The 26,586-nt window shown below is 48.5% G+C and overlaps 1 protein-coding gene across 2 annotated transcripts; it reads right to left on the minus strand.

Annotated features, from left to right (window-relative positions):
* On the minus strand, window positions 1-25,523 carry LOC149358748 (nucleoredoxin-like protein 2). Of its 2 annotated transcripts, none has more exons than XM_089568899.1 (4): window positions 25,302-25,523; window positions 3,930-4,167; window positions 2,987-3,072; window positions 1-608 (listed from the first exon to the last, which is right to left on the minus strand). In XM_089568899.1, exons 2-4 carry the CDS (start codon window positions 4,116-4,118, stop codon window positions 464-466), a joined length of 420 nt encoding a protein of 139 aa, XP_089425025.1. In that variant the 5' UTR covers window positions 4,119-4,167; window positions 25,302-25,523; the 3' UTR covers window positions 1-463. The 2 variants fall into 2 exon arrangements, with proteins under 2 accessions (XP_089425025.1, XP_089425024.1); XM_089568898.1 differs by having other exon boundaries at window positions 5-608; window positions 2,987-3,090.
* Between the last annotated feature and the right edge of the window lie 1,063 nt (window positions 25,524-26,586).

Here is a 26,586-nt window from a genome sequence, read left to right on the forward strand (position 1 = left end):
TATCAGCGATGTACATACAGATAAAAGACCGACACCCAGACATTTTATCGCAAAACACGTAAAATATATTATAGGTATACAAAAGCCAGTGTCGAGCTGTGCAAATGGATATGAAAAATGCGTACACAAGCACATTCGATAGTACTGGGTACAAAGATTGCGACTGTAAGCTTTCGCAGAAACCTAGGAAAAGTTCTACCACTATGCAGGCTTCGCGAGTTTTGTACGTTAAAACCCGGATGACGTACAGGAAAAAGTGCTGTTTTTATGCTGTTTACTATACTTGCCAAATACAAGGTGTACATAACGCGTCACCCAGTTGCGTCATTGCATGTACATCTGCTCTGTTGATATACAGGTGACGCAACGCATTTCATTACACCTTACGCAATGTTCGCGGGCACGTTGAACGCGTTGGTCCCAAGTAAGCGCGCTAATTGTTGCATTTGTTTGACGAGTTTGTTCATATGCAAGTGAGCCAGTCCTTGAAGGCCTGGCTGCCTTTGGTCTGGACGTCGGGCCTTACGTTGGCGCAGATGAGCGCCCCGTCCGCCTTCAGAACCACCAGCGTTGGTATGCCCGCCACCTTGTAGCGAGTCTTCAGCGTCCTGCGAACAAAGTAACTTCGCGTCCATTACTCTGTCCCGAGACAGTTTTTATACACGTGTATAAGATGCACATATCCTGGCTACATTTGTACCTTTATGCACAAACTCCTTCCAATCGCTCGCCTACTGAGTTCGAACCCGACCGTGGCGGCCGCGTTAATAAGGCGGATAATGATAAGGAAAGAGGCTATTCGGATAATGACAGCGTCCATCATACCGCACCTCAACTACCCTCTCCCGTAACAATGAGCTGGCTCACCAGCTTGCCTGCGATACTATACACCGGGCGCCGGGGATCCCATGGACGAGTCCACCGAAGGAGCAGGCGGTCAGGGCTTACAAACACACTGTCGACGAATACTGCACGCAGCGAAAATTGGACTTAGCTGATTTACCGCCACCACACCAATCCTTATCGATCCGTGTGGCTCGCATTCTTCGCCGAATACAGTTTAATCTTCTACGTACACCAGCCAAACTTTATCTATACCGGCGCACTTCCACAACTCAGTTCCCAAACTGTCCACACACATAAGCGGCCATAGAGCACTGCCTTACTCAGTGCCACGCAGCCTTCCAGTCCCCCGCCTATCCTTCCCCCCCCCCTCCCCCCCCCCCCCAACCGTGGCTCATCTGGCTCGCCTCCCTAGATCTCAAGCTGCAACGCGTCCTCGTCGCCTTGGCTCAGGACCTATTGAACGCCCAATAGAAAGGATTTTCTAATAAAAGTGTCACACCACCACCACCCGTAACAGATATCAATCATGACGGAACGGAAAAATAAACGCGCTAATTAGAAAGGCCTCTAGACTGGCGTTAAGATTACCACAAGTGCTTCATAACATCGCGTTAAGATTAACCCCATGCGTCTCAGAGAGGAAGTACTTGGACGGTCTGGGATTCTACTGCGCTTTCGAAGAACGTAAAAAATCTATCTGCTCGACTCCCAGATCAGGAGACTTAAACGGATCAGGACGGGCCGCACTCTCCTCACTAAACTCAGACTTCTCAACCTATAGAAGACCATAGCAATCAAACCACAAACATCGCTCCAGAAATCAGACACCTTCGTGGTTAGACCGCTGCTCAGGAGTATCGACCCGGCAAACCACGAGGGCTGAAGTAATGCCACAGAGCTAAAATCTTGGACAACATCTAAAAAAGGCCCAGTTTGTGATGTACGTGGATGCTTTGGTTTGGTTTGGTTTGGTTTATGGGGGTTTAACGTCCCAAAGCGACTCAGGCTATGAGGGACGCCGTAGTAAAGGGCTCTGGAAATTTCGACCACCTGGGGTTCTTTAACGTGCACTGACATCGCGCAGTACACGGGCCTCTGGAATTTCGCCTTCATCGAAATTCAGCCGCCGCGGCCGGGATCGAGCCCGCGTCTTTCGGATCAACAGCCGAGCGCCGTAACCACTGCGCCACCGCGGCGGGTACGTGGATGCATTGAGGTATAAGGGCAGAGAGGCGGCCGCAGTAGATATACGGAGTTACTATAGCAACCAAATGCATCCGGACGGCGGAAAAGGTGGCGATAGCCCTAGCAATCTCGGAAGTCAACAGAAGACGAAACAGTTACTGGGTAGTATCAGACTCACAAGCAGCCAGTCGAGCCATCCAAAACAATAAGGGTAGCCTCATAGAAAACAAACTCCTGGCCTGCCGGCCAGAAGGAACAGACACAGACAGGCAAAAAACAATCGTTCTGGGTCCCCGATGATGATGATAAAAGGCTCTTATTGGTACAGAGACCTATGACTGGTCCGACTCTTAAGGGCCGGCCCTCACAAAAACTAAGGGGGGGGGGGTCCCTGTTTTCAAGATTATTCCGGAGCATTCTAACTGCGACACATCTTCTTTCACTCCCATCTTCCTTCTTTCCCTCACGGCACGGTTGAGGTGTCCACCGAGATATGTGAGACAGTCACTGCACCACTCATTTCCTGATAACGAAACTTATAATTTCGACCGCCTGGGGATCTTGAACGTGCACTGGCATCGCACGGCACACGGGCGCCTCTTGCGTTTCGCCGCCATCGAAACGCAGACGACGCTGCCGGGGTCGAACGGGTCCTATGGATCGGTAGTCGAGAGCTCTAGTCACTGAGTCACCGCGACGGGTCCGTAAGCCAAAATGGTCATTCTTCAGTGACTAATTAATTAGCCCGTGCATATTCGGAGTCACAAATAATGAGTGCGAAAAAAACCTAACATGTTATGTTGGTAATACGATAGCATATTAGAAACGGTTTATGCCTTTACCGCAAGTGACGGAACTTCCGGTCTGGTGACGTCACTTTCCTCCAGTCAATGGGCGAGTTTCATGACCAACGATGTATTTTACATTAAAAAACATTGAGCAGCGCGTCACTCACAACTGCAGATTATCGCCGAAGGGAAGCGAAAGCCATTCTGCGTGGTGGTTCTTCAGGTCGTCCCGCATTTCCTCCGCAGTTCGGTTCTGCGAGAGGAACACGACCTGCGTTGGTGAGAACAGTCTCCCGTTGGCTGCCTGCCGCGTCGAAACCACGCCAATTCCCACCGAGCAGCCACGTGTCTTTTACACCGGTGTTGCTCTTAACGCCTTGCTAACCACTGAACTATTGCTAACCACGGTGGTGCACGGCTCGATAATAAGCGCAATCTTGTGCATTGCTCTTTGCTCCAGCAACATGGCGGGTATCAGCGCAAGCTACTAGCTAACTAGTTTCAATAGCGATCATTCACTTGGCCTTCAATCTTCACGGGTCCTTGCCCGCACCAGTATAGCTACCCGCTGAACGGAAGCCGTGCCGATTTTGCATCGAATGCCTACCAGGCCGAAAGGAACTTGGCGGTATGTGGTGCTCCAATCCTAGCTGCCTTTCGTTGCAGATTGAACGAGGGATACAAAAACTAACCCTTCAGGTGGCGCTGCTAATACAACAATTCACTGGGGAGGAACGGCAAGTCCAGGCACAAAAGGGCAGCCTATATGTTCACATGCAATGTAGGCCTAACCCAAATGCATCGTGACCGCTTGAGACGAATTGGACCGGGACTCTGAGGAAGCGTTCAAGCACTTGTTCCCCTGGAGTACCACTTCTGCCGCCACCATAACTGCGCTTGTCATATGGCCTGGTGATTTACCAATAACGCTATACTCGTCCTTGCGTTTTATGCGCATTTTGTGCCACGGATTGGATTACTAACTAGCCCAAACCCACACCTTACTAATCTTCGTCTTTAGTTGCGTCGTTTTCACTGATTGTCACCAAGTTACCAACCTGAGCCCAAGACGTGCGGCGCAGTTAAGCTTTCGGGCGCGCATACACGTACCTCGACAGGGAGTCCGAGTTGCTTGGCTTCCCGGTATGCCTGGGCCAGCAGGGGCGTGAAGGAGCAGCACGGCGGACACCACTGGGCCGAGAAGTAGAGGCAGACGATCCGCTTGTTGCGCAGGGCCGCGTCGGCCGAGATGCTGGTGCCGTCCTTCGTCAACAGCACTTTGCCCCGGAACAGTTCCATCCACGACCCACTCTGTCAGAGGGTGGGCCGAAAGGCGAGGCACGTTGGGCTGCGCAGAAGGTAAATCATGCCCACGTTCAATTGATAAGAGCGCTACGCACTATTTTAGCGGCAACCGCGCGAAGCCTAGCCCATTACTGGCAATGGGTAGGGAAAGCCGAGACATGGTAGTTGTTGTATATGTGGTTTTGGTTTCAGTTTAGTGTATTCTTTTGTGACTTCTCTCTGTAGATCAGTGTAGATGTGTCCTTAACACGAGTTAAGGACATCGTAGTCGAAATCAAGAGGAAGAAATGGGCTTGAGCAGGGCATGTAATGCGAAGGCAAGATTAACCGCTGGTCTTTAAGGGTAGCGGAGTGGACTCCAGGCGTACAGAAGCGTAGCAGGGGTCGGCAGAAAGTTAGGTGGGCGGGTGAGATTAATAAGTTTGCTAGGATAGGGTGGCCGCAGCTGTCACAAGACAGCGTTAATTGGAGAGGCATGAGGAAGGCCTTTGTCCTGCAGTGGGCGTAGACAGGCTGATGATGATGATTTTGACTGTTATGTGGCCAAAAATGACAACTATCGGCGTCCTCGTCAAAGAAAGAGTCTTTTGTCTTCCACTCGAGCAATGAGCCTCGTCTCCGTTCCTTCGGGGCCTTCGCCACACCACAGTAGCCATGAAGAAAAGCGGGAACTGATGATGTTATTCGAATTTCTCTATACGACATTCGTAAATTTGGCTTCAGAAGTTCAGATCACTTTCCATTATCAGGAGAAACCGGACCCACTGGGGTTTCACGGTACAGAACATAGCAGAACGACGACTCGACGTGCGCAAGGAAGTTGAACAGGACAGAAGGACAGAAGAGAGAGTTCGATGGACAGGTAATAAAATGTCTAAGATGCTGTGAGGTAGAAGGCTTGAGGAGGTAGTGTAGCTTCGTAGTGAACAAACGCAAAGGAGTACAGCATTTGGTAAAAAAATATAACAAGCGTTCAGAATTCCTACGTTCCGAAGTCACACACTCGCAAAGAGCAACGACGTAATGCTGGACTGCCGACCAATTCCTGAGACGACATATGCCGCAAACGAAGCTTCAGCGCACTGTTTTCGATTTCACCTCTACCGAAATGCGGCTTTTAATTGGAACGACGAGCGTTCGTCCTCAAAAGGAGCACAACACGGCCGCTGAGTCTATTGAGAGCAACAGTTTAAATGAAATTTGTGTGGAAAGGGGGGGGGGGGGGGGGGGGGGGGGGCACAGGCAGTGCTGATTAATGTCCCGAAAAGATCGGTAACTTACAACACGTTGGGCAAGTTGGTAATAACACAGCGCGCAAAAAGATAGAACAACACATAGGACACGACGAACAAGAGGACTAACACACAGCGCACAAAAAGATAGACTAACGCAGAAAGCGCACTAACTTGCGCGTCGTGTCCTTTACTAACGTTCCGTGTTTTTGAGCTGGATCTTTCATAATGCATCTCGATAAAAGAAGATTTTAGAGGGTCAAGTCTTCCTGTAGAGACGTATGCAGCATACCGGTCCAGAATTTCCTCGCATCCTTTGCTCAAGATTATGGTTGGTTGGTTTATGGGGTTTAACGTCCCAAAGCAACTAAGGCTATGAGAGACGCCGTAATGGAGGGCTCCGGAAATTTCGACCACCTGGGGTTCTTTAACGTGCACTGACATCGCACAGTACACGGGCCTCTAGAATTTCTCCTCCAAAGAAACTCAACCGCTCAAGATTATGCTGTCGAGAATTCCACAGAGCCGCAAAACTACTGATAACAACATAACAAGTACTCGATAAATGGTTGATGGTTGATGCGGGTTTAAAGTCCCGAAGCGACTAAGGCTATGAGAGGCACCGTGGGGAAGGGCTCCGGAAATTTCGACCACCTGGGGTTCTTTAACGGGCAATTTCCTCGCTGGCGTCCCAGAACCCTCCTCGCAGCGCCGCCCCTCCTCCTCCTGTTTTTCTCCATTCTCCTCTTTTTTTCTTTCACGGCTGTTGCGCTCTTCGGTCTATTCCTCCGGCGAGTCTGCCTCCGCGCACCGCCGCCGCGAATCTGCGCGTCTTCTGGACCGCGGCCTGGTCAGCGCGCCTCTCAATGTGCTGACGCATGAACACGTAGGTGGTGGCGGAAACGTTTATTGCCAATGATGTAAATCGTAGGGGCGCCTGGTTTGCCGCAAAAGTTTGCATGATGCCGAGAATTGGTCTGGGTATCGGGCATGCAGCAGTATTGGGTATTAGAGCAGTCCGGGTTTGTAGTTGTCGCCAATGTGCAGCCTGCGCTATGGTGAGGGACGGAGCGGGGGGTGCGTATTCCCTTCGTTTGTCTCGGTAAAGGCCGGACGAACGGTCTGTCGTGTGAATCGGCCTTAATACGAGAGAATATCACGGAAGAAGACCAGGTAGTGCGCGAGCCGGCCGCCCTAGAAGCTCGCCAGGAGCAGAACAGCTGTGAAAGAAAATACGAGCAGAATCGCTCTATTAGGCGAAATCCTTTAATGCCTCATACTGTCGTGAGCAGGGAATGCTAGCAAGTGCGTTCGAGTTCCGGCGAAGAAAAAAAAAACACTTTATTGAGACTGGGAATCGAACCAGGGCGTTTGGCACTTCAAAGGTAGTCGCTGCCATTGAGCAACGAACACGGTTTGAGCAAGAGTAAAGGCAGATCTAGTGAGCGCGCGGGTTTCGTGAGTGAAATAAAACAAATGAAAAAATTGCGAGTATGAAAATAAACAAAAATATAAGAAATTAGATCATAAAACACGAAAAATATTAGAGAAAAGGCACATCTAGTGAACGCACGGGTTTCGTGAGTGAAAGAAAACAAATAAAAAATGCAAATATGAAAAGAAACAAAATAATAAAGAAATTAAACTATAAAACATGAAAAATATTAAAGAACACAGACCGCGTGGTCCAGAAAACGCGCAGATTCGCGGCGGCGGTGCGCGGAGGCAGACTCGCCGGAGGAATAGACCGAAGAGCGCAACAGCCGTGAAAGAAAAAAAGAGGAGAAGGGAGAAAAACAGGAGGAGGAGGGGCGGCGCTGCGAGGAGGGTTCTGGGACGCCAGTGAGGAAATTGCCCTTTAACGTGTACTGACATCGCACAGTGCACGGACATCTAGAATTTCTCCTCCAAAGAAACTCAACCGCTCAAGATTATGCTGTCGAGAATTCCACAGAGCCGCAAAACTACTGATAACAACATAACAAGTACTCGATAAATGGTTGATGGTTGATGCGGGTTTAAAGTCCCGAAGCGACTAAGGCTATGAGAGGCACCGTGGGGAAGGGCTCCGGAAATTTCGACCACCTGGGGTTCTTTAACGTGTACTGACATCGCACAGTGCACGGACATCTAGAATTTCGCCTCCGTCAAAATTCGACCACTGCGGTCGGGATCGAACCCGCGTCCTTCAGGTCAGCAGCCGAGCGCAATAACCACTGAGCCACCGCGGCGGCCTAAGTGCTCTCACACCAAAAATTCGGCCTTCCAGGTCCGCATGCACTGGGGACGTGCACAGGATACGTACTTTCCCAATGAATCCCATTGTGCTTTATACGGGTTCAGCATGAGCAGGATCGAGAAGGTCGGATGGCGGAGCCCACCCACAAAAACAATACGCTCAAAGCTTGGCTACAGCGGCTCTGGCGTCGTGAAGGTATACCCTGCACTAAGCGGGCCAATGTTCGCGAGGTCGACATACTGACCTGGTCAAGTTCCGGTTCGTGACTAGACTCACGGCCCAGTAACCCTATCCCTGCGTCGTTGTTGTTGTTGTTGTTGTCCTCTAGATAATGGCGCGTACCCACTGCGGGGGATTGGCCAAGACACAGGCGGCATCTGATAGGTGCACAAAATGTTAAACAAGAAAATAATGGTGGTGAAAATAAAATAATTATGATAATAATAGCAATTAGGAAATAAATGAAAGGTTCTCAGATGTGTAATTGAAATAGGCTGAACAAATGCTGTGAGATCGGTGACTGAAATAGAGAACGGGGCTAAATATTCCACGTTTCAGAAAGCTTTCGTTCCAGAGAAATATTGATCATGAGAAAGAGCAGAGCTTAAGACGGCAGCCGTTTAGTGTCTGTAAGGAAGTTTTGCATGGCGGAGAGCACACTCCAGTTGCTGTGCCCAAGGGAGGAAGCGCCAAGAGACAGAGCAACCCCGGCTGACAGACTTAGACCAAGCTGTCGTAATGGAAGCTCCAGCAGGCGGCTCCGTAAAGATGAGAAACGGCGGCAGGTCAACAAGAAATGATCTATCGTTTCGGGTTCTCCGCAAAACGGGCACGATGGGGAGACCGCCAGACCAGATCTATAAAGGTAGAAGTTTAAGTGAGGCACGCGACAACGTAGACGCGTGAAGGAAACCTCAAGCTTGCGTGATCGCCATCCTTTACTGCACCACGGGTAAAGTAGATGCCGGAATTCGGGAGAGGAGGTCAGAGCTGATGCTGCGAATTCTTTCAAGAGCAGATACCTGCGAAACCTGGCCGCCGTAATATATGCGCTGGGTGGAAGCACAGATACAACTGGGCCTTGAAGAGATGCCTTCGCCAGGGTATCGGCAACCTCATTCAAATGGATTCCTCTGTGCCCAGGCACCCAGACCAATCGTAATGAACACACGTGGGGCGGAACCAAGCATTTGAGTAACCGAAGTGCCTGAGATGTTGGAGGCCCGGTGAGAGAGGAACACAACGATAATGAATCTGTCATAATTATGACAGAAGACAAGGAGCTGTTTAATTTGCGCAATGCTAAGACTACTGCTAGAATTTCGGCCAAATAAATAGGGGTGTAATCGGGAAGACGGAGTGAGAATGACCAGTCAAGGGAGATGGAGAAAATGCCAACACCGGCCTTTTCTTCACACTGTGAGGCGTCTGTCGCTATGAGCACATGAGATTTAAAGCACAGCAGGTAATCCTGCAATAAACCGCTGAGCAAATAAAAAGGCATTAACTTTGCATGTTTTGGAAAGATGTCATCGAAGACAATCTGAATAGATGAAGAGTTGGCGCACACCGGACGGATGTCCGAAATGCGGACGTTTAAGGGGTCAAGGAGGGATTGCACAAAACATATCTGAGGGGTACGGAAACGAGACCAGGATTCGTTGAAAAATGGCCGAGGCTGACGAAGGAAGATCAAATTGGAGGCATGAAGCGAAGAATCGCACATTCTTACGAACGTTTTCACCGTTAAGAGCCGAAACCTAGAAGTCAATGATGGAATACGCGCTTCCAGGTACAAAACGGAGTTCGCCACAAATTTTGGAAGGCCCAAACAAAGGCGCAACGCCTCTAGCTTCAAGAGAATCAAGGGGCGAAGTTTATACGCTGGCGCACCAGAGAATAAAACACAGCCGAACTCTAAGACTGGACGGACGTACATTCTATAAATCATAAGAAGTGAGTGCCTTCTCATGCCAGAACGAACACTGCTCAGCCTGCGCAGCATACCGACTGCTCGGACTCCTTTCGCAGTGATCTGCTCGATATGGGCCCCCTAGGAAAGAGAAATATCATAAATTACTCCGAGGTATTTGACATTTTGCACTTGAGGAATTACATGGCTCCTGTAAACAATAGAGATATTAACTGGACGAGAGAGCGGAAAAACCAATAAAGCACATTTATTGACATTAAGGGACAGATTAATGTCTCCTAACCATTGGTCTAGGACATTCAGGTAGGACTGTAAGGACTGGTACAAAGAGGAAATGTCGTTCTCTGAAGCAAAAAAGGCGATGTCATCAGCATACACATAGGTGGACACCTGAGGACTGCAGGGAATACTGCTGAGTAAGATGTTGAAAAGTACAGGGGAGAGGACCGCCCCTTGGGGCACTCCTCTCGCTTGTCGAAATTTGCTTGATGAAACACCGTTCTGGACGCAGTAAAATTCCCTGTCAGCAAGGAATTCAGCAACCCAAGCCACAAAGTATCTCGGAAGTCCTACTGCCTGTAGTCTTTGCAAGAGCGTCCTGTGATCAACGCTGTCATAAGCTTTAGATACATCTAAAGTAACAAGCGCTTCGTATTGGTTTCGGCGACGAGCTAACTGTATGCGGCTCTCCAGATCGGTATGGGCACACCATATAGAGCATCCTGGTCTGAAACCAATCTGGCAAGGGTTCAACAACCCAGTCTCTGAAATAAAAGACATTATTCTGCCATGCAACACCCTCTCAATTAACTTAACGAGATTCGAAGTTAAAGAAATTGGCCTTATATTGTCTAACACATAACCATCTCCCTGCTTTTTAAGCAACGGGATAATCTTTGCTAGACGCCACTCATTTGTAATCCATGGCCCCTTAAGAGAGTAATTTATAAGTGCCAGTAAGTCGGTGGGAGATTCCTCGAACAAAATTTTAATCATAGAAGAAGTCACACCATCAGGGCCAGGGGCCGCGGGTGGGAGGCGGGATACAGTGTTCGACAGCTCAGTGAGGGTGACCTCCTCGAAATCGTCCAAAGTGGCAAGAAATCTCTGAGGAGAAGGAAGAAGAGCCGTAAACCGTCGCTCAAGGCCTCTGCCTATCTCTTCCAGGGACTGTGCAAGTTCAGCCGGTGACTGAACTAGGGAGACAGAGTTCATGGCGGACGAGATTAGTTTCCTGGATCTTAGGTAATTGAATAAAGCGCGCCTATTTCCAGATTTTGAAAGGAATTCGTAGCGTTCAGTATCGTGCAACTCCTTTGCACGAGATATGGTGCGCTTGAACGTAGCTGCAACGAACTTATAATCGATCCAGTTTTTGGGACACTGATTGTGGAGAAGTTTCTTCCAAGCAGCCTTTCGGCGCCTATAATCTCGAGCGCACTCTGCGTTCCACCAAAGGCACGGTGATGTTCCCTTATGTGCCGGAACCAAGAACTCCGATTTTTTACGAGCTCCATCCAAAATTGAACAAATGCGGATGGCATTATCTCCACTGTTGGAATGAGATAATTCCTGAAGGTCTGCTTTGAGGGCATTTTGAAAACTGTCGTAATTTATGAATGTGCGCCGTGTGCTGTTAGGAGAGGTCAACTGGCACATAACTTGGAAGCTAATCGGAAGGTGATCACTATTGGAGGCATAGTCAACTGGCGCCCAAGAGGACACAGTTATTCCGGGGGAAGAAAATGACAGGTCTAACGCTGAGCGAGACTGACCACGGACAAATGTGGGGAGACCCGAATTTAAACAGATGAGGTTATTTACACAAGCCCAGTCCCATAAGAGCGTACCGCAGCGATCTGTTCGAAACCCCCACGAAACATGATGCGAGTTGAAGTCTCCAACAATTAAAACCTGTTTCCTGCAACTAGATAAAAACGAGTCAAGAGGCCGAACGTCATGCACACCTGTTGGAAAATATACATTAGCCAGAGTGAGTGGCTGATATCCAGGAATATTGAGATCAAGTGCCTGAATTTCGCACTGCCTGTCCATATAATGAAATGACACAGTTGCCCTGTGGCAAAATTTTGTGGATACGAACAATAGCAACCCACCACCTCTTGAGGGCCGGTCAAGCCTGAAAGAGCGATAATCTTGTAAATTGAACCTAGAATCTTTAGTGAGCCATGTTTCCTGAAGAGCAATTAAATCTGGACTTAATTTACTGATTAAACAAACTAAATCTGCGTCCTTCGTAAAGCGGACTTCTTCTTCTTCTTCACCTCTTTATAATGGCACATACCCACGTGGGGGGATTGGCCAAGGTATAGTGGTATACATAAGGGAATTTTCATAGGATTACGACAAAATATCGGAGCCAAACGTGAATTTTGAAAAATGTATTCATGAAAAACGACAGAAGAATATTTGAAGTGAAATAAGAAAGAACATTTTGGCGAGAATAATAATAATAATAAAAAAAACTCCGAGCCTTTTAAAGGAGTTAGCAAATCAACCTACCAGTTGCAATTATGTAATCATGGAGATTCCCACAAATTGAACCCAATGCAAATCCTTTGGCGCTCGCTCCGAACGATAACAACACTGGCAGAAATAACGGGAGCCCTAACCTGGAGAGAGGGACCTCCAGGTAAATCTTTCTCTGAAGTGCGAACTTTGGACAGTAGAGCAGGAAATGGTCCACAGATTCAACGTCCCCGCATGAGTCACATAGGTTTGTCTGTGACCACCCACATCTGCATAGGTATAAATTTAAACTGGGAATCCTGCACCGCAAACGCGTCATTGATACCTCACACTGCCTGGTTTTACACGAACGGACGTTCCATTTATACGCTATAAGTGCTGATAATCAGTAGTATTTAGTAAGGGATCGCGTAACCTGGCTGATATGTGTTGGAACCGCTGAAACCTGGAGATCGCCAGCAGACTGAAATTCGGGACAGGATGCGTTACTGGCCCGTCGAGCTGACCTTGCTAAATAATCAGCCACCTCGTTGGAATGAATGCCTGCATGACCAGGAACCCAGACAAAACGGACCTCCTTTAAAGTGGACGGGACAAAAAATCGCAGGAAGCGGCACAAAAAATCTTTTTGGGAAGTTTCAAGGGAGACTAAAACTGACAAACAATCAGCCAGGATGATAACGTGAGATACATGACACGGAATTTTGTGCAGGGCCATTCCAAGAGCAAAACATTCCGCAAAGTATATGGGGATATAATCTGGGATGCGGACAGAATAGCTCCATGCCAAATCCTGCGAAAAGATGCCAACTGCGGACGTCCACAGGGCGATGTTTTCTTCACTGGTCGGCACGAGACTTCGAGTCGCGCGCCCGTGTTCGGTATTGAGGCAGAGCCCGCGAGATGATGATGATGATGTCCTCGGGCTTAATGGCACATACCCACGGCGGAGTATTGGCCAGGGTGCATAGCGGATACGAACGCACTAGAAAACAGCACGAGGACGTTGTTGTCGTTCATCTAATAACACATGGCATACACTCACAGTGTGGGAGTGGCCAACAATCGGGAGGTGTAGATAGCTATCTAGCTGTCCGTTTACGCGGCCAAGAAAAAAAAAGGCACATGATAACGCACGCGGGACTGAAACACCGTTGGGTCCTAGTTCAAGTTGGGCATACCCTTATAAAAGTGGTCTATAGACTGTCTATAGACTTCTTGTAGACTCTGTAGCCTTCCTATAGCAGACACATCGTTTTGTCTATGCCTAGACTACAGACTGTATGTAGACAAAGTCTCTAAAAGTGTATGGCCATAAATCTATAGACTGGCTATAAACTGTCTACATGGTTTGTATTGCCTTCAGGCTTGTCTATAAAAATTGTCTACTGAAAGCCAATAGACTTTATAAGCAATAATCTGTGGATAGTCTATAGACTGCATAAATTTTTCAGTCTACAGACTGAAAAGGAAAAAGAAAAACTAATTAAAAATGCAACAATAAAGACAGAAAAGGCGATATTAGAAAAATTTAGCAAGGCAGCCAATGAGATTCCAGCAAGAAATTTTGGACAGCAGAACAAAGAGATCTGCGGCTGAAACCAAGTGTGGTGGCGCCAAATGACGGCAAGAGCGGACAGCTCAAAAGAGGGTCTAATGCTGCAAGGGCTCCTCCAACAACCATCTTATAAAAAGAGGTAATGCGGCGGCAATAGAGCCGAAAATGATAAACATAATGAGGTTTACGGCGAAATGCGCAAAAGGAAGATACCCGCCGCGGTGGCTCAGTGGTTAAGGCGCTCGCCTACCGAGCCGGAGTACCTTGCTTCGAACCCGACCGAGGCGTCCGCATTTCGATGAAGGCGTAACGCAAAAGGCGCCCGTGTGCTGTGCGATGTCAGTGCACTTTAAAGATCCCCAGGTGGTCGAGTGAGTGAGTGAGTAGAAACTTTATTGATTTCTAAGATTTAGCCTGCGGTGGAGGTCGTCTTCAAGTCTTGAGGTTGCCTCCTTAGCCTTGGGTGGTCCCCTAGTCCAGGGCTCCACTGAGTCTGGCCACCTCGCTTGCGTGTGCTATGAGTGCCCTTTGGGCCTCTAGCTCGCAGCTGGTGAGCCGGCTCTCCCATTGCTCCGCACTTGGTGTGTCGTGTTTGTGGAACGATATGTTTCTATCGCATTCCCATGTTATGTGGTATAGTGTTGGCCTCGCTTCGCACCAAGGGCATGTGGCGCGGTATATTGTCGGGAACATCTTGCTTAGTATATATAAGTTGGGGAAGGAGCCTGTCTGTAGCTTCCGCCATTTTGCGGCTTCTTCCTTGCTTAGCTCTTTGTGTGGTGGGGGGTATTTGTATCTTAGCCCCCTGTATAAACTTAGTGTTTCGAGTACCCAGCCCCTAGGCTAGTCCAGAGCTCCTCCGGGGCTTGTGACCCCCCAGCTCGGATAGTAAGCCCTCGAGCTAGTTCGTCCGCCCTTTCGTTGCCCCAGACCCCCGCGTGGCCTGGTATCCAAATTATGTTATGTTTCGTCTCTCCGAGGCTGCACAGCTGCAGAGTCCGAGGAAGTAGCCGTTGCTCTAGGGGTGGCGGAGGGCTATAGAACCGGGCGGTCACTAACAATACTTACGGACTCTCAAACAGCCTGCCGAAATTACATGAATGGCAGGATAGGTCGTCACGCGCTCCGTATACTCCTCGTAGCGAGTGACAGAATTAAAAACCGGGAAGAACAAAACGACAAGATCCGACACAAAATTGTGTGGGTACCGGGGCACACGGGGGTGGCAGGGAACCGAGAGGCCGACAGGATAGCTCGAGGATACATTACTTTCCGAGCTTCCGACGAGACCGCGGAACTCGCGCCAGCACCCAGGGAATACTCGGCCATACTACAAAACTATAGAGGCAGAAGAATGCGATATCCCCCACCGCACAAATCTATCAGCAGAGAGGAAGCTGTCACTTGGAGACAATTACAAACAGGCTCTTTCCCAAACCTACATATACTAAACATAATGCACCCTACGATATACACGAACAAATGTCCCTGGTGCGACGAAAAACCTACACTATACCACATCACATGGGCCTGCCAAAACATAGACATGGTCGCCAAAATACAAAACTCGAGTGCGGAGCAGTGGGAGACTCTGCTGTCCAGCGACCGCTGCGAAGACCAACAAGGTCTGGTACAACGAGCTCAATGGGCGGCAGTGGCCAGCGGAGCCCTGGACTGAGGGCAACCGACCACTGATTAGAGGCGGACGACTTCGACAGAGAAGGCTCCTGGGGGTAGAACCAAGACGTCTCTGAAGATGCCCCCAAACCGCAGCAAAAACCATTAGTGTAAATAAAGTTTTCCCTTCATTCCTTCCTTCTCTCTCCTCCCCGAGGGTGTCCCCTCGCTGAGGATCCTGAGTGTCGTTTTGCCTACCCTTCCTTTTGTGTAGTTTCGACACGCTTCTTGTGAGTCTGTTAGGATATTCAGGGGTCTCCCCTTTCTATCCCCCTCCCTCATTTCTAGGGCTATCGCTATCTCCTCCGCCTCTGCTACATTTGATGCCCTGGCCGTGAGGCTCGTTATTTGTTCTCCCTGGTGGTTGACGACTACCGCCACCATTTTATTTCCTCGTTCACCATAGTACGGGGAGGCGTCGGTGTATACCGTGCTGTCCCTGTGCCCTATTGTTTTTTCATAGTGTTCTGCCCTGGCTCTCCTCCTGCTGGCATGGAGGTTTGGGTCCATGTTGCGGGGGATGGGTTGTACGCTTATGTTTCTTCTCAGTGCGTCTGGTATGTTTGCCCTGTTGTTCTGATGGTTCTCCGTCTCCCGACCCAACCTAGTCAGAAGTGCTCTTCCGGTTCTTGCGTCGCTGAGTCTTCGAAGTTGTGCCTTTATTTGGCATTCACTCAGCTCTTCAAAAGTGTTGTTAAGCCCTAGTTGCATTAGCTTCTCGTTGGACGTGTTCCTTGGTAGATGTAAGGCTATCTTGTATGCTTTGCGAAGGATAGCTTCTTCTTGCTCTCTTTCAGCTTTGATGTGGCTACAAGGTAGCAGGTGGTCGAACTTTTTTCCGGAGACTTCCACTACGGCACCTCTTTCTCTCTTTCATCTTTCACTCCCACCTTCCTCCCTTCCATTACGGTGCGGTTCAGGTGTCCGCCGAGATATGTGAGGCAGATACTGCGTCATTTCCTTTTCTCAAAAACCAAGTTACCAATTTATTTAAACTATGTCTGTGCCGATAGAAGTTTAGAGGAGGGATACGGCGGCGAAGCCTCGTCAAATAGACCTCAAGATGTCGTGTTCGAGAAGATTTCTAGCTGTACGCGGGACTTTCTCTGGACAATTTATATTCCGTTAATTGTAATGCAAAAATGCGCTCTATTTCTTGCACGCCAAACTGGGCAACCCATGTCCAAGTTCACTTGGAAAAATAAAAAACGCTTGCATCTTTAAAGTAAGTACTTTACATAATTTTTAGAAATAGGCTTTCTTATCTAGAAGAACGCTTTTTTCGGCATATCATTGTCATCGGTGTAGTACATCAGAATACATTTAAGACGAACTAACTAGCAGGGTGGTTTAAGTAACAAGGATCAGTGTTTCTTCTTCGGACAGATACAGCTACAACTGCCAAAGCAGCGCTTCGCTATTTGTCACGATTGCTCTCTGAGAATTCGTACAAGTAGCGAACACTCGTCAAGATATCTGATTCATAGCAAATTCGGTAGAACACAACTTCTCTCCAGTTCGGTTTGGAGAACGTGCCTACTATTTGCACACCCATTGTGCGTAGCACTAAGGATATATTCCATAATACCGACGGTATGTATATTTGTCTGCATGGAAATTCTTCATGAAAAGCCACTGACAATAACTGCAAAGCACGACCGTTCCGGCCGCCGCAGTGGATCTGACGTTACTGTGTTCCAATGCTGACCCGAAATCGGAAAACTTCAATGCAGGCGTAATGCTCGAGACCTCTGTGTTGTGCGATGTCGGTGCGCGATGAAGCTAAAACCGAAATCAAATGCACATTTCGTAGATTCCCATGGCATTTTGCGCCCTCTATCAGAACGCGGTAGCGTGAACATACTTCGTGGTATTTGTGGAAAGGAAATCGCGCAGTAACGGTCGAACTTCTCGGTGGACACCTCAACCGCGATGTGAGGGAAGGGAAGGAGGCGGGAGTAGAAGAGCTCTAGAGTTGCCGTAATGGAGGATGCAAAAAAATTTAAGGTCAGAAGGGCCAATGAAAACTGAAGGGGACACGGTAGCGTAGAGGGTTGGTTCCAATATATGGAGAACATCATTCTGTACTGGAGGTGGTGACGAAGCGCGGCTCCGGCCGCTTATCTGTTTTTTTTTTCAGCCAGCGTCCGCTTCGGCGTACGCGGTTGTTGCTGCGCCGCGCGTCTTTTCTTTTCTTTCACTCTTTCCTAAGCACAATGGCTCTCACAACTCAATAGGCTCGCACTTACAACACCCGGCAGAGAACTGCTCTAGAAGATCCGTGTTAATCAGCCCTATACAATTGACCAAAGAGGTCCCACGCGATGTGAGAAGACGCATCAACGTGCACCCCATTCCGCGGAATATGCATCCCGCGTATAACATCGAGGGAAGGAAAGCAAGAGGGGAAGCCCTGCAGAAGAAATGGTACAAGCAAACTAACACCCTTTACGTGGACGCAGCAGGACCAAAGAATGGAGTCATGACTATTGTAGTCTCAACGCCTTCAGGGTCGATGGTGAACTGCGCCTCGGTGAAAACATCTAACCCCACTCACGCAGAGGAGGCACCTATTGCATTAGCTGTAGCATCTAACCCCAACGCCGTTGTGCTCACTGATTCCCAGAACGCCTGTCGCAACTTCAGTTACGGATTAATTCATAAGTCAGGGTTGTCATTGCTGACTAAGCATCCACCCAACCAGGCCTCAGTCATCTGGTTTCCCGGTCACCTGGAACTACCAGGAGGAAACGAAGCCGCTCACAGGCACGCCCGAGCTCTTCTATACCGGGCGTCTCCCCATGATGACCATGAAGGGTGCCGTGACCTGATAGGTTTAGCAGTGTATGCTGACAATCTCGCGCCATACAGAACAGCCAGAAAGAAGTACCCTACACCACACAAATCCCTCAATAAGTTAGAAGAGAACGCCCTTAGGAGACTACGAACCAACACATACCCAACACCAGCTAAATTACACCAGTGGTACCCTACACTATACTCTCCGCAGGGTTCACACTGTGGAGACGTAGCTAACCACTACCATATGGTGTGGGCATGCCAATTTAATCCCTTAGTTGACCCCATTCCCAACCCCTCGGAGGAGCAGTGGGAGGCTATTCTGCTCAGCGATGATCCTGATCGTCAGCACTGGCTGGTGGGGAGGGCCAGCGCAGCAGCAGCAGCCAATGAACTACCGGACTAGGCGACCTACTCACATGTTCTGAGAATACTGTACAAATAAAGATGTTTTTAATGAATCAATCAATCCTCTTATCTTTAAACTCTCCACTATCTGCACGTGGCAACGGTGGCGGCTCGGCTCGAGCCAGTAGGCAGGCCCGTGCGATTTCCTTTTCAAGCAGCTCTCTTCACAAAATTGTTGAATGGTGTAACACCTGGCAGATGACGTTAAACAATAAAAAATCCGTTTGCATGACAGTCACCAGGAAAAAACAGCCATATAACTATGACTACAGTATCAATGATTCAACGCTTTCGAGGGTCTCTGAACATAAATACCTAGTGTTAACTTTAACTTCTGAGCTAAGATGGGACCCGCATATCGCCAATGTTACATCTGCTGCCTTGCGAAAACTGTTTTTCCTTAGAAGATGCTTACGTTTGGCCCCTCAAAATACCAAGCTTTTTGCCTACACTACCCTCGTAAGGCCAATCTTGGAATACGCAAGCACTGTTTGGTTCCCGCATTCTATCACTAACATCACTCGGCTTGAGAGAGTGCAACGAAAAGCTTTAAGGTTCATTCATAACAAATACAAACCCTCTGACTCCCCTACCGATCTTGCAGCATCATCTGGCCTTCCATCACTATTATCTAGGGCAAAAGAATCCCGCTTGAAGTTTTTATATCAATTATTACAGAACACCTTCAGTGTAGACGTGACTAAATATGCATCCTTCTCACAGTCACGGCAATCCCGGCACAAGCATGCGCACACGCTGACGGAATACTCATGCCGAACGAACACACTCAAGCATTCTTTCTTTCCTTTAGCCATCAGCGAATGGAATCAGCTCGATCCATCGATTACCATGTCGGACTCACTATCTTCCTTCACCTCAAGATTAGTAGAATGTAACAAGAATCAGTAAAATATCAATAGTCCTACATTTTACCAGATACTGCCCAACAGCTACTTATCGACATTTCTTGACATGTTATATTTAAGGATGATTGCATGCCTATTGCCACCCGTTACCTTCTTTTTCGCTTCCTTCTAGTTTCTATTGTATAATACTTAAATACTAGCATGCTTGCTGGAATGAACGACTCCTGCTGTACTTGATTTCTTTTTGTTTCAGTTCTGAATTTTCAAGGTATTGTTTGCTAACCTGCCTACTAGCAGTTATATAACACTTATGTAAGAGTTCTCATTTTTGTTGATCTGTTTGTAATTTATCTGTATTGTACTCTATATTGTACTGATGCCCACCTGCTACGGTCTCTTACTGAGACTGGCAGTATTGTAAATAAATAAATAAATAAATAAATAATCCTTCTCCCAGTCGCAACAACAACGTACTTCACAATAATAGATCGCCCGGAGTCCTCATGCCACTACCACCGCAGTGGTGCAGCGGTAGCGCTCGGCCCCACCACCCAGCGATGGCAGGTGCTGCAATGGATGGGATTTGTGAGATCCAGCTGCAGTGCCACCTCCCACAGTGTTTAGGCTTAGGTTTATTGTTGTTTAACGTCCCAAAGCGACTCAGGCTATGAGAGAAGCCGTAGGGAAGGGCTCCGGAAATTTCGACCACCTGGGGTTCTTTAACGTTCACTGACATCGCACATACATGGGCCTCTAGAATTTCGCCTCCATCGAAATTCTACCGCCGCGGCCGGGATCGAACCCGCGTCTTTCGGGTCAGCAGCCGAGCGCCGTAACCACTGTGCCACCGCGGCGGGCCCTGCCACAGCGGGCAGGTTGTGATGACGTCACAGCCTCACGTGACCCAGGCTGCTTTGCCGGTGATGCAAACCGTGACACCGGATTCTCCACTTAACGAGGACCCTTCTCCACTTTCGACAGGGCCCGGCGGTCGCCAGTGCACTACGCATCACAATGCTCTTCAAAGCGAAACGCAGCCAAAAAATTCGGCGGCTCACCCCAGTTGCGCACAAGGCGCCTCCTCATGGAGTCTTTGCGGGATATAAGGAGAGGCAATTACGAGTTGCCTCGCACTGAACCACCGAACTGTCCCTGGTTTCGCTCGGAACACAGCGTTGGGCGAGAGGGCTGAGCGCCAATCGGTAGCAGATTGCATGCCCGGCATCTATAGCGGTCCATACCATTGCCTTGTATACGGCAGCGTTGAGCGTTTTCCCTAACATTCAGGCAATATGGGTATAGTGTCCGAACGGTAGACCCGCCATATATGGCGGTATGGTCGCTAAGCCCGTAACATCATCGATCTGCTAACAACAGTCGTCCAGCCAGCTGGCGACATGTGGAGCCGAGCTGCTCCTGAGTCACTGGCAAATTTCATCCAGTGATTCCAGCTGCTCTCACCCTAAGCGCACCCTTTAATGGGCGATTAGGGCCAACTTGGGACACGTCATCCCAGCGGCAGCTAGGTCTCGCTCCTGCTGCCTCCCAACATACGAGCCCGAAACCTTACGCAGTCGGCTCGAAGCTGGTACGTGTGTGACATGTTAGTGGACCCATATGAATGTCGAAGGTATGCACAAACTTCTTACAAGGTAATCAGAGTACCTGGGGTTCACAACAGAGGAAGTCTGAAAGTTGAGTAGCGGGAATTAAATTTACGGACCTGCTCCCATAACTTCTTTGAAACGGCCGAACTACTGGTCAAAGAAATATATTTCTGCCTTGAGTTTCTCTGGGCGTTTCGACGGATGTAGCCCGCTTTTCTCTAGCTTTTTTAAAAATGCGTAGGTTCTATGCCATGGGGTATACATACGAAATACACCCGATGCTTTGTTTTCTTTGTTTTTTTTTTGCGGCTGCGCATTCTTGAGTCCACCACAACTTCTGTTTTTTATGTACAAAAAAAACGCTTGCATCATTAAAGTCAGCACTTTACATAATTTTTCGAAATAGGCTTTCTTAACTAGAAGAGAGCTTTTTTCGGCTTATCATTGTCATCGGCGTAGTACATCAGAATACATTTAAGACGAACTAACTAGGAGGCTAGTTAAATAACAAGGATCAGTGTTCCTTCTTCGGACAGATGCAGCTACAACTGCCAAAGCAGCGCTTCGGTATTAGTCACGATTGCTCGCTGAGAATTCGTACAAGTACCGAATACTCGTCAAAATATCTGATTCATAGCAAATTCTGTAGCAAGGCTACACAACTTATCTCGAGTTCGGTTTGGGGAAAGTACCTACTATTCGCACACCCATTGTGCGTAGCACTAAGGATATATTCCATAATACCAACGGCATGTATATTTGTCTGCATGAAAATTCTTCACGAAAAGCCACTGACAATAACTGCAAAGCACAACCGTTCCGGCCGCCGCCGTGGATCTGAGGTTACTGTGCTCCAATGCTGACCCGAAATCGGAAAATTTCAATGCAGTCGTAATGCTCGAGACTCCTGCGTTGTGCGATGTCGGAGCACGATAAAGCTGAAACCGAAATCAAAAGCACATTTCGTAGATTCCCATCGCCTTTTGCGCTTCGCCTCTATCAGAACACGGCAGCGTGAACATACTTCGTGGTATTTGAGGAAAGGAAATCGCGCAGTAACGGTTGAACTTCTCGGTGGACACCTCAACCGCGATGTGAGGGAAGGGAAGGAGGTGGGAGCAGAAGAGCCCGAGAGTTGCCGTAATGGAGGACGCAAAAAAATTTAAGGTCCGAAGGGCCAATGAAAACTGAAGGGGACACGGTAGCGTAGAGGGTTGGTTCCATATATGCAGAACGTCATTCTGTACTTCACATTCATAGATCGCTCGGAGTCCTCATGCCACTACCACCGCAGTGGTGCAGCGGTAGCGCTCGACCCCACCACCCAGTGATGGCAGGTGCTGCGATGGATGGGGCTTGTGAGATCCAGCAGCAGTGCCACCTGCCACAGTGTTTAGGGTTAGGTTTATTGGGGTTTAACGTCCCAAAGCGACTAACGCTATAAGGGACGCCGTAGTGACGGGCTCCGGAAATTTTGACCACCTGTGGTTTTTTAACGTTCACTGACATCGCACATACACGGGCCTCTAGAATTTCGCCTCCATCGAAATTCGGCCGCCGCGGCTGGGATCGAACCCGCGTCTTTCGGGTCAGCAGCCGAGCGCCGTAACCACTGAGCCACCGCGGCGGGCCCTGCCACAGTGGGCAGGTTGTGATGACGTCACAGCCTCACGTGACCTAGGCTACTTTGCTGGCGATGCAAACCATGACACCGGATTCTCCGCTTAACGAGGACCGTTCTCCACATTCGATAGGGCACGGCGGTCCCCAGTGCATTACGCATCACAGTGCCCGTCACAGTGAAACGCAGCCAAAAAATTCGGCGGCTCACCCCCGTTGCGCACAAGGCGCCTCCACATGGAGTCTTTGCGGGATATAAGGCGAGGCAATTACGAGTTGCGTCGCAGTGGACCACCGAACTGTCCCTGGTTTCGCTCGGAACACAGCGTTGGGCGAGAGGGCTGAGCGCCAATCGGTAGAAGATTGCATGCCCGGCAGCTATAGCGGTCCATACCATTGCCTTGTATACGGCAGAGTTGAGCGTTCTCTCTAACATTCAGGCAATATGGGTATAGTGTCCGAACGGTAGATCCACCATATATGGCGGTAGGGTCGCTAAGATCGTAGCATCATCGACCTGCTAACAACGGTCGTCCAGCCAGCTGGGGACGTGTGGAGCCGAGCTGTTCCTGAGTCACTGCGAAATTTCCCCCAGTGATTCCAGCGGCTCGCATCCTAAGCACAACCTTTAATGGGTGATTAGGGCCAACTTGGGACACGTCATTCCAGTGGCAGCTAGGTCTCGCTCCTGCTGCCTCCCAACATTCGAGCCCGAAACCTTAAGTGGTCAGCTCGAAGCTGGTACGTGTGTGACATGTTTGTGGAACTATATGAATATGGAAGGTATGCACAATGCTTGTTCTTATAAGGTAATCTGAACAGCACAGGAAATGTGAAAGTTGAGTAGTCGGAATTAAATTTTCGGACCTGCTCCCATAACTTTTTTGAAAAGGCGGAACTACTGATAAAAGAAATATAATTCTGCCGTGAGCTTTTTTCTGCGTTTTGACGAATGTAGCGCGCTTTGGCTCTAGCTTTTTTAAAACTCTGCCATGGGGTATACATACGAAATACACCGCATGCTTTGTTTTTTTTTCTTTTTTGCGGCTGTGCATTCTTGAGTCCGCCACACCTTCTGTTTTTTTTTGTTTTTTCTGGACAAACACTTTAGTTTGGGGGATACCTATCCCTCGTTGCAGAGATTACGCAAGTAGTGAATTTTCCATTTATGTCATCTGTGCTGAGCTCTTTGCAAAATACTTTGTCTAATGTGGCATGGGTTGCAAAAAGCGACCAATCAGCTCGATGGAACTTCCAGCGTTGTGGTCTGGTTGGGACGATAGGCGCTGACGATGATAACTTAATAACTGCAACGCAATGATCACTTCCTAGAGGGCAGTCGAAAATATCCCGTATAAAATCATTAAAAACTGAAGGTGATGTGAAAGCCAAATCAAGACAGCTTACTTTACCCGAGCTTGGGCTACAGTAAGTGGCCTTTCCTTTGTTTAATAGGCATGTATTATTGGAACGTATAAAATTTTTCATTTTTTGCCCTCTTCTCTCGGTCCCATCACTTTCTCAAAAAGAAGAGCGAGCATTAAAGCCCCTGAACACAAGGTATGGTTCCGAGTTGTTTGAAGAGGTCTTCTAGTTCTTGGATTGCTACAGTCAGGTCTGATGGGATCTACATACATAAAGCATATTGTTATTGTTTTGTGGCTGATGATTATAGACATGAACATTCACCGAGAGGTTAACAGCATAACTATGCGTGAAAAGCCCACTTTTTAGTGTTTTTATCAGTTTTTGCTGAGCGCGATTCATGGCCACATGACGTGTTGAACTTCAGCACATACATTAGTGCAAGCAAATTTGAGAGGACACCTAAGCTCCTCGTTAAGGGCGTGACGCGATAGCGTAATGGATTAGGTTTTCAATTCTGAGCAGTTTGACGCCTCTGAACGCGTTTTTCATTTCTTTTTCAGTTGGTTTAACTTAATTGATCGAGCAGTTGTACACTGCACATTTTCATAACTAGCACCATCAAGCATTGCCTTTTCATTCTGAGCACCTTGACGCCTTTCAACCCCCGGTTTTCAATTTTTTCATTCCTTTAATCAAATAATCAAGTCATTAAAATGATTTAACTGAGTCGTCATCGCCTATCACACACCAATCATTTATCAGTAACTGGAACCGCAAATTACCACGATACGTTTTTACGCAGGCCCCGATCATAGGTCACCGGTTGGAATCTCTGCCGCAAGCTAGGCTCTAACTTAACTAGTCAGTTTATGCTGCACGAAACCCTGAACCGTATGACACCATCCGGAACATTGTGCGACCAACGGTTAGCATGATATGATGTTTTTACGCAGCCCCGGCTTATCGACCGAACGAGCTGTATACGCTGCTGCGTAAAACTTGTGCGTCAGCACCAGCCTAGACTTTCAAACCGTTTCCTAAAAACACAATCCGCCAGCACAGGCGGCCGACGCGCAACTTCTAGACCGCCCAAAGACCGATCGTGTTCGTGCTCTGAAAGACACCACTGGGCAAATTTAGGAAGCAGAGGTGAAAGCAATAAGGTCGAGGCCCCGTGCACAAACTGCTTGCAGCTGTGCTTCCTGAATTTGCGCCTGTTGTGTATTTCAGAGGACAAGCACGACGGTATATACGCATCTACAGGAATTTTCATCGCCGCGTTCAATGCAATTTACACACTAATGACAAATTTAAAGCCACAACACTCGCGTATTCGGCGGCGTATAAGCTGCGGAACTGACAGACTGTAGTCGCACACACCGTTTCTTGCTCCTGCGGCTGATATGGCGGCAGGCTTTGAGAAGACTGTGGTCACGTCAATGCACTCCGAAGACAAGTCCGTGGCAGAAGTCCTTTCACCACCGATGGCGAAGATCCCATGTTGGCAGCCGATGGTCCGGCGAATGGCGACCACGAATACAACGTTGTCAAGCGCCGGTTTCGGGCACTGTAGGTGAACAGAAATTCCGGGTTCTGCAACAGTCCCCCCCCCCCCCCCCCCCGCTTTAAAAGGGGGGGGGGGGGGGGGGGTAATTCATTAGCTTCTTTATGCAAGGTCGGTTTCGCACGGCCAGCATGAATTGGGAGGATAGCGTCGGGCCACCGCCGCCGCCGCTTTGCTCTGCTAGGCACAGGCAAAATTCTCGCCAAATCTCGCGCCGCTGCTCATATGGCGTTATCATCCTAGTCGGCACGTGCCCGAGCTGAGGCCATAGCAGCGCCTTTGATTTCTCTAGATGCCGGTCATTCCTTATCATACTACAGTTTTACAGAGGTCCTCGTCTTATCTAGGCGTTAAATGTTTGACTGCTCATCGTTTTTTTTTCTCTCAGGCAGGCGCATACGAGAACCGCGTGACTTGCGTTGGCGAAAGGGTCGACGGACAAGCGTCACAGACTGGTTGGCCGTCGCCAAGAGTGCGCCCGCACCTGAACGGCAACTCTGTATGTCGTCCCAAAGAAAGCCTTCACTTTTGAACATGGAAACAGACTTTAGTGGACTTCACTTATGCAGTTAAGGCACTAGCCGATAACGAGCAGTTTGTTCGTTTTTCAGCATTTTTGTAGCGAAAGCTTCATTAGCCACGAACTTGCGATTTCGCTGTGGCGGTGCCCCGGGGGCGTATTCGCCAACTGCAGCCTGTACAGCCACACGGCTTGAAACCACGGTGAATTGATCACGGTGACTGAAGATTGTCACAACGGCTTACCTAAAAGGGATAATTATTCCCTAAATAATGCTTAAAAGTCTATACCAACCTATTGTTACTAACTATGTAATATTTAGTTTAAATTCAAAATTGATATTCCAGCGCTGTGAATAATCTGTGTAAAAGTATGCAGAAAATGTTTTGAAAATCTTAAACGGCGTTATATGCCACTAAGCATCACGATTTGCGACCTAAAAGGGGAAAAAATTGGAAAATGAAATAAAAAGAAAACAATGAAATTACAGTACAGAGAGTGGAGTCGAACGGCCGACCTTCCATACGCAACACGTGCCTCTAATCCACTGCGCCATAGCGGCGATGTCATGCCGTCGTTCT

This window comes from Amblyomma mixtum, chromosome 2 (assembly GCF_055824585.1).
Source record: "Amblyomma mixtum isolate Tamu chromosome 2, ASM5582458v1, whole genome shotgun sequence".
Classification (NCBI taxonomy): domain Eukaryota; kingdom Metazoa; phylum Arthropoda; class Arachnida; order Ixodida; family Ixodidae; genus Amblyomma; species Amblyomma mixtum.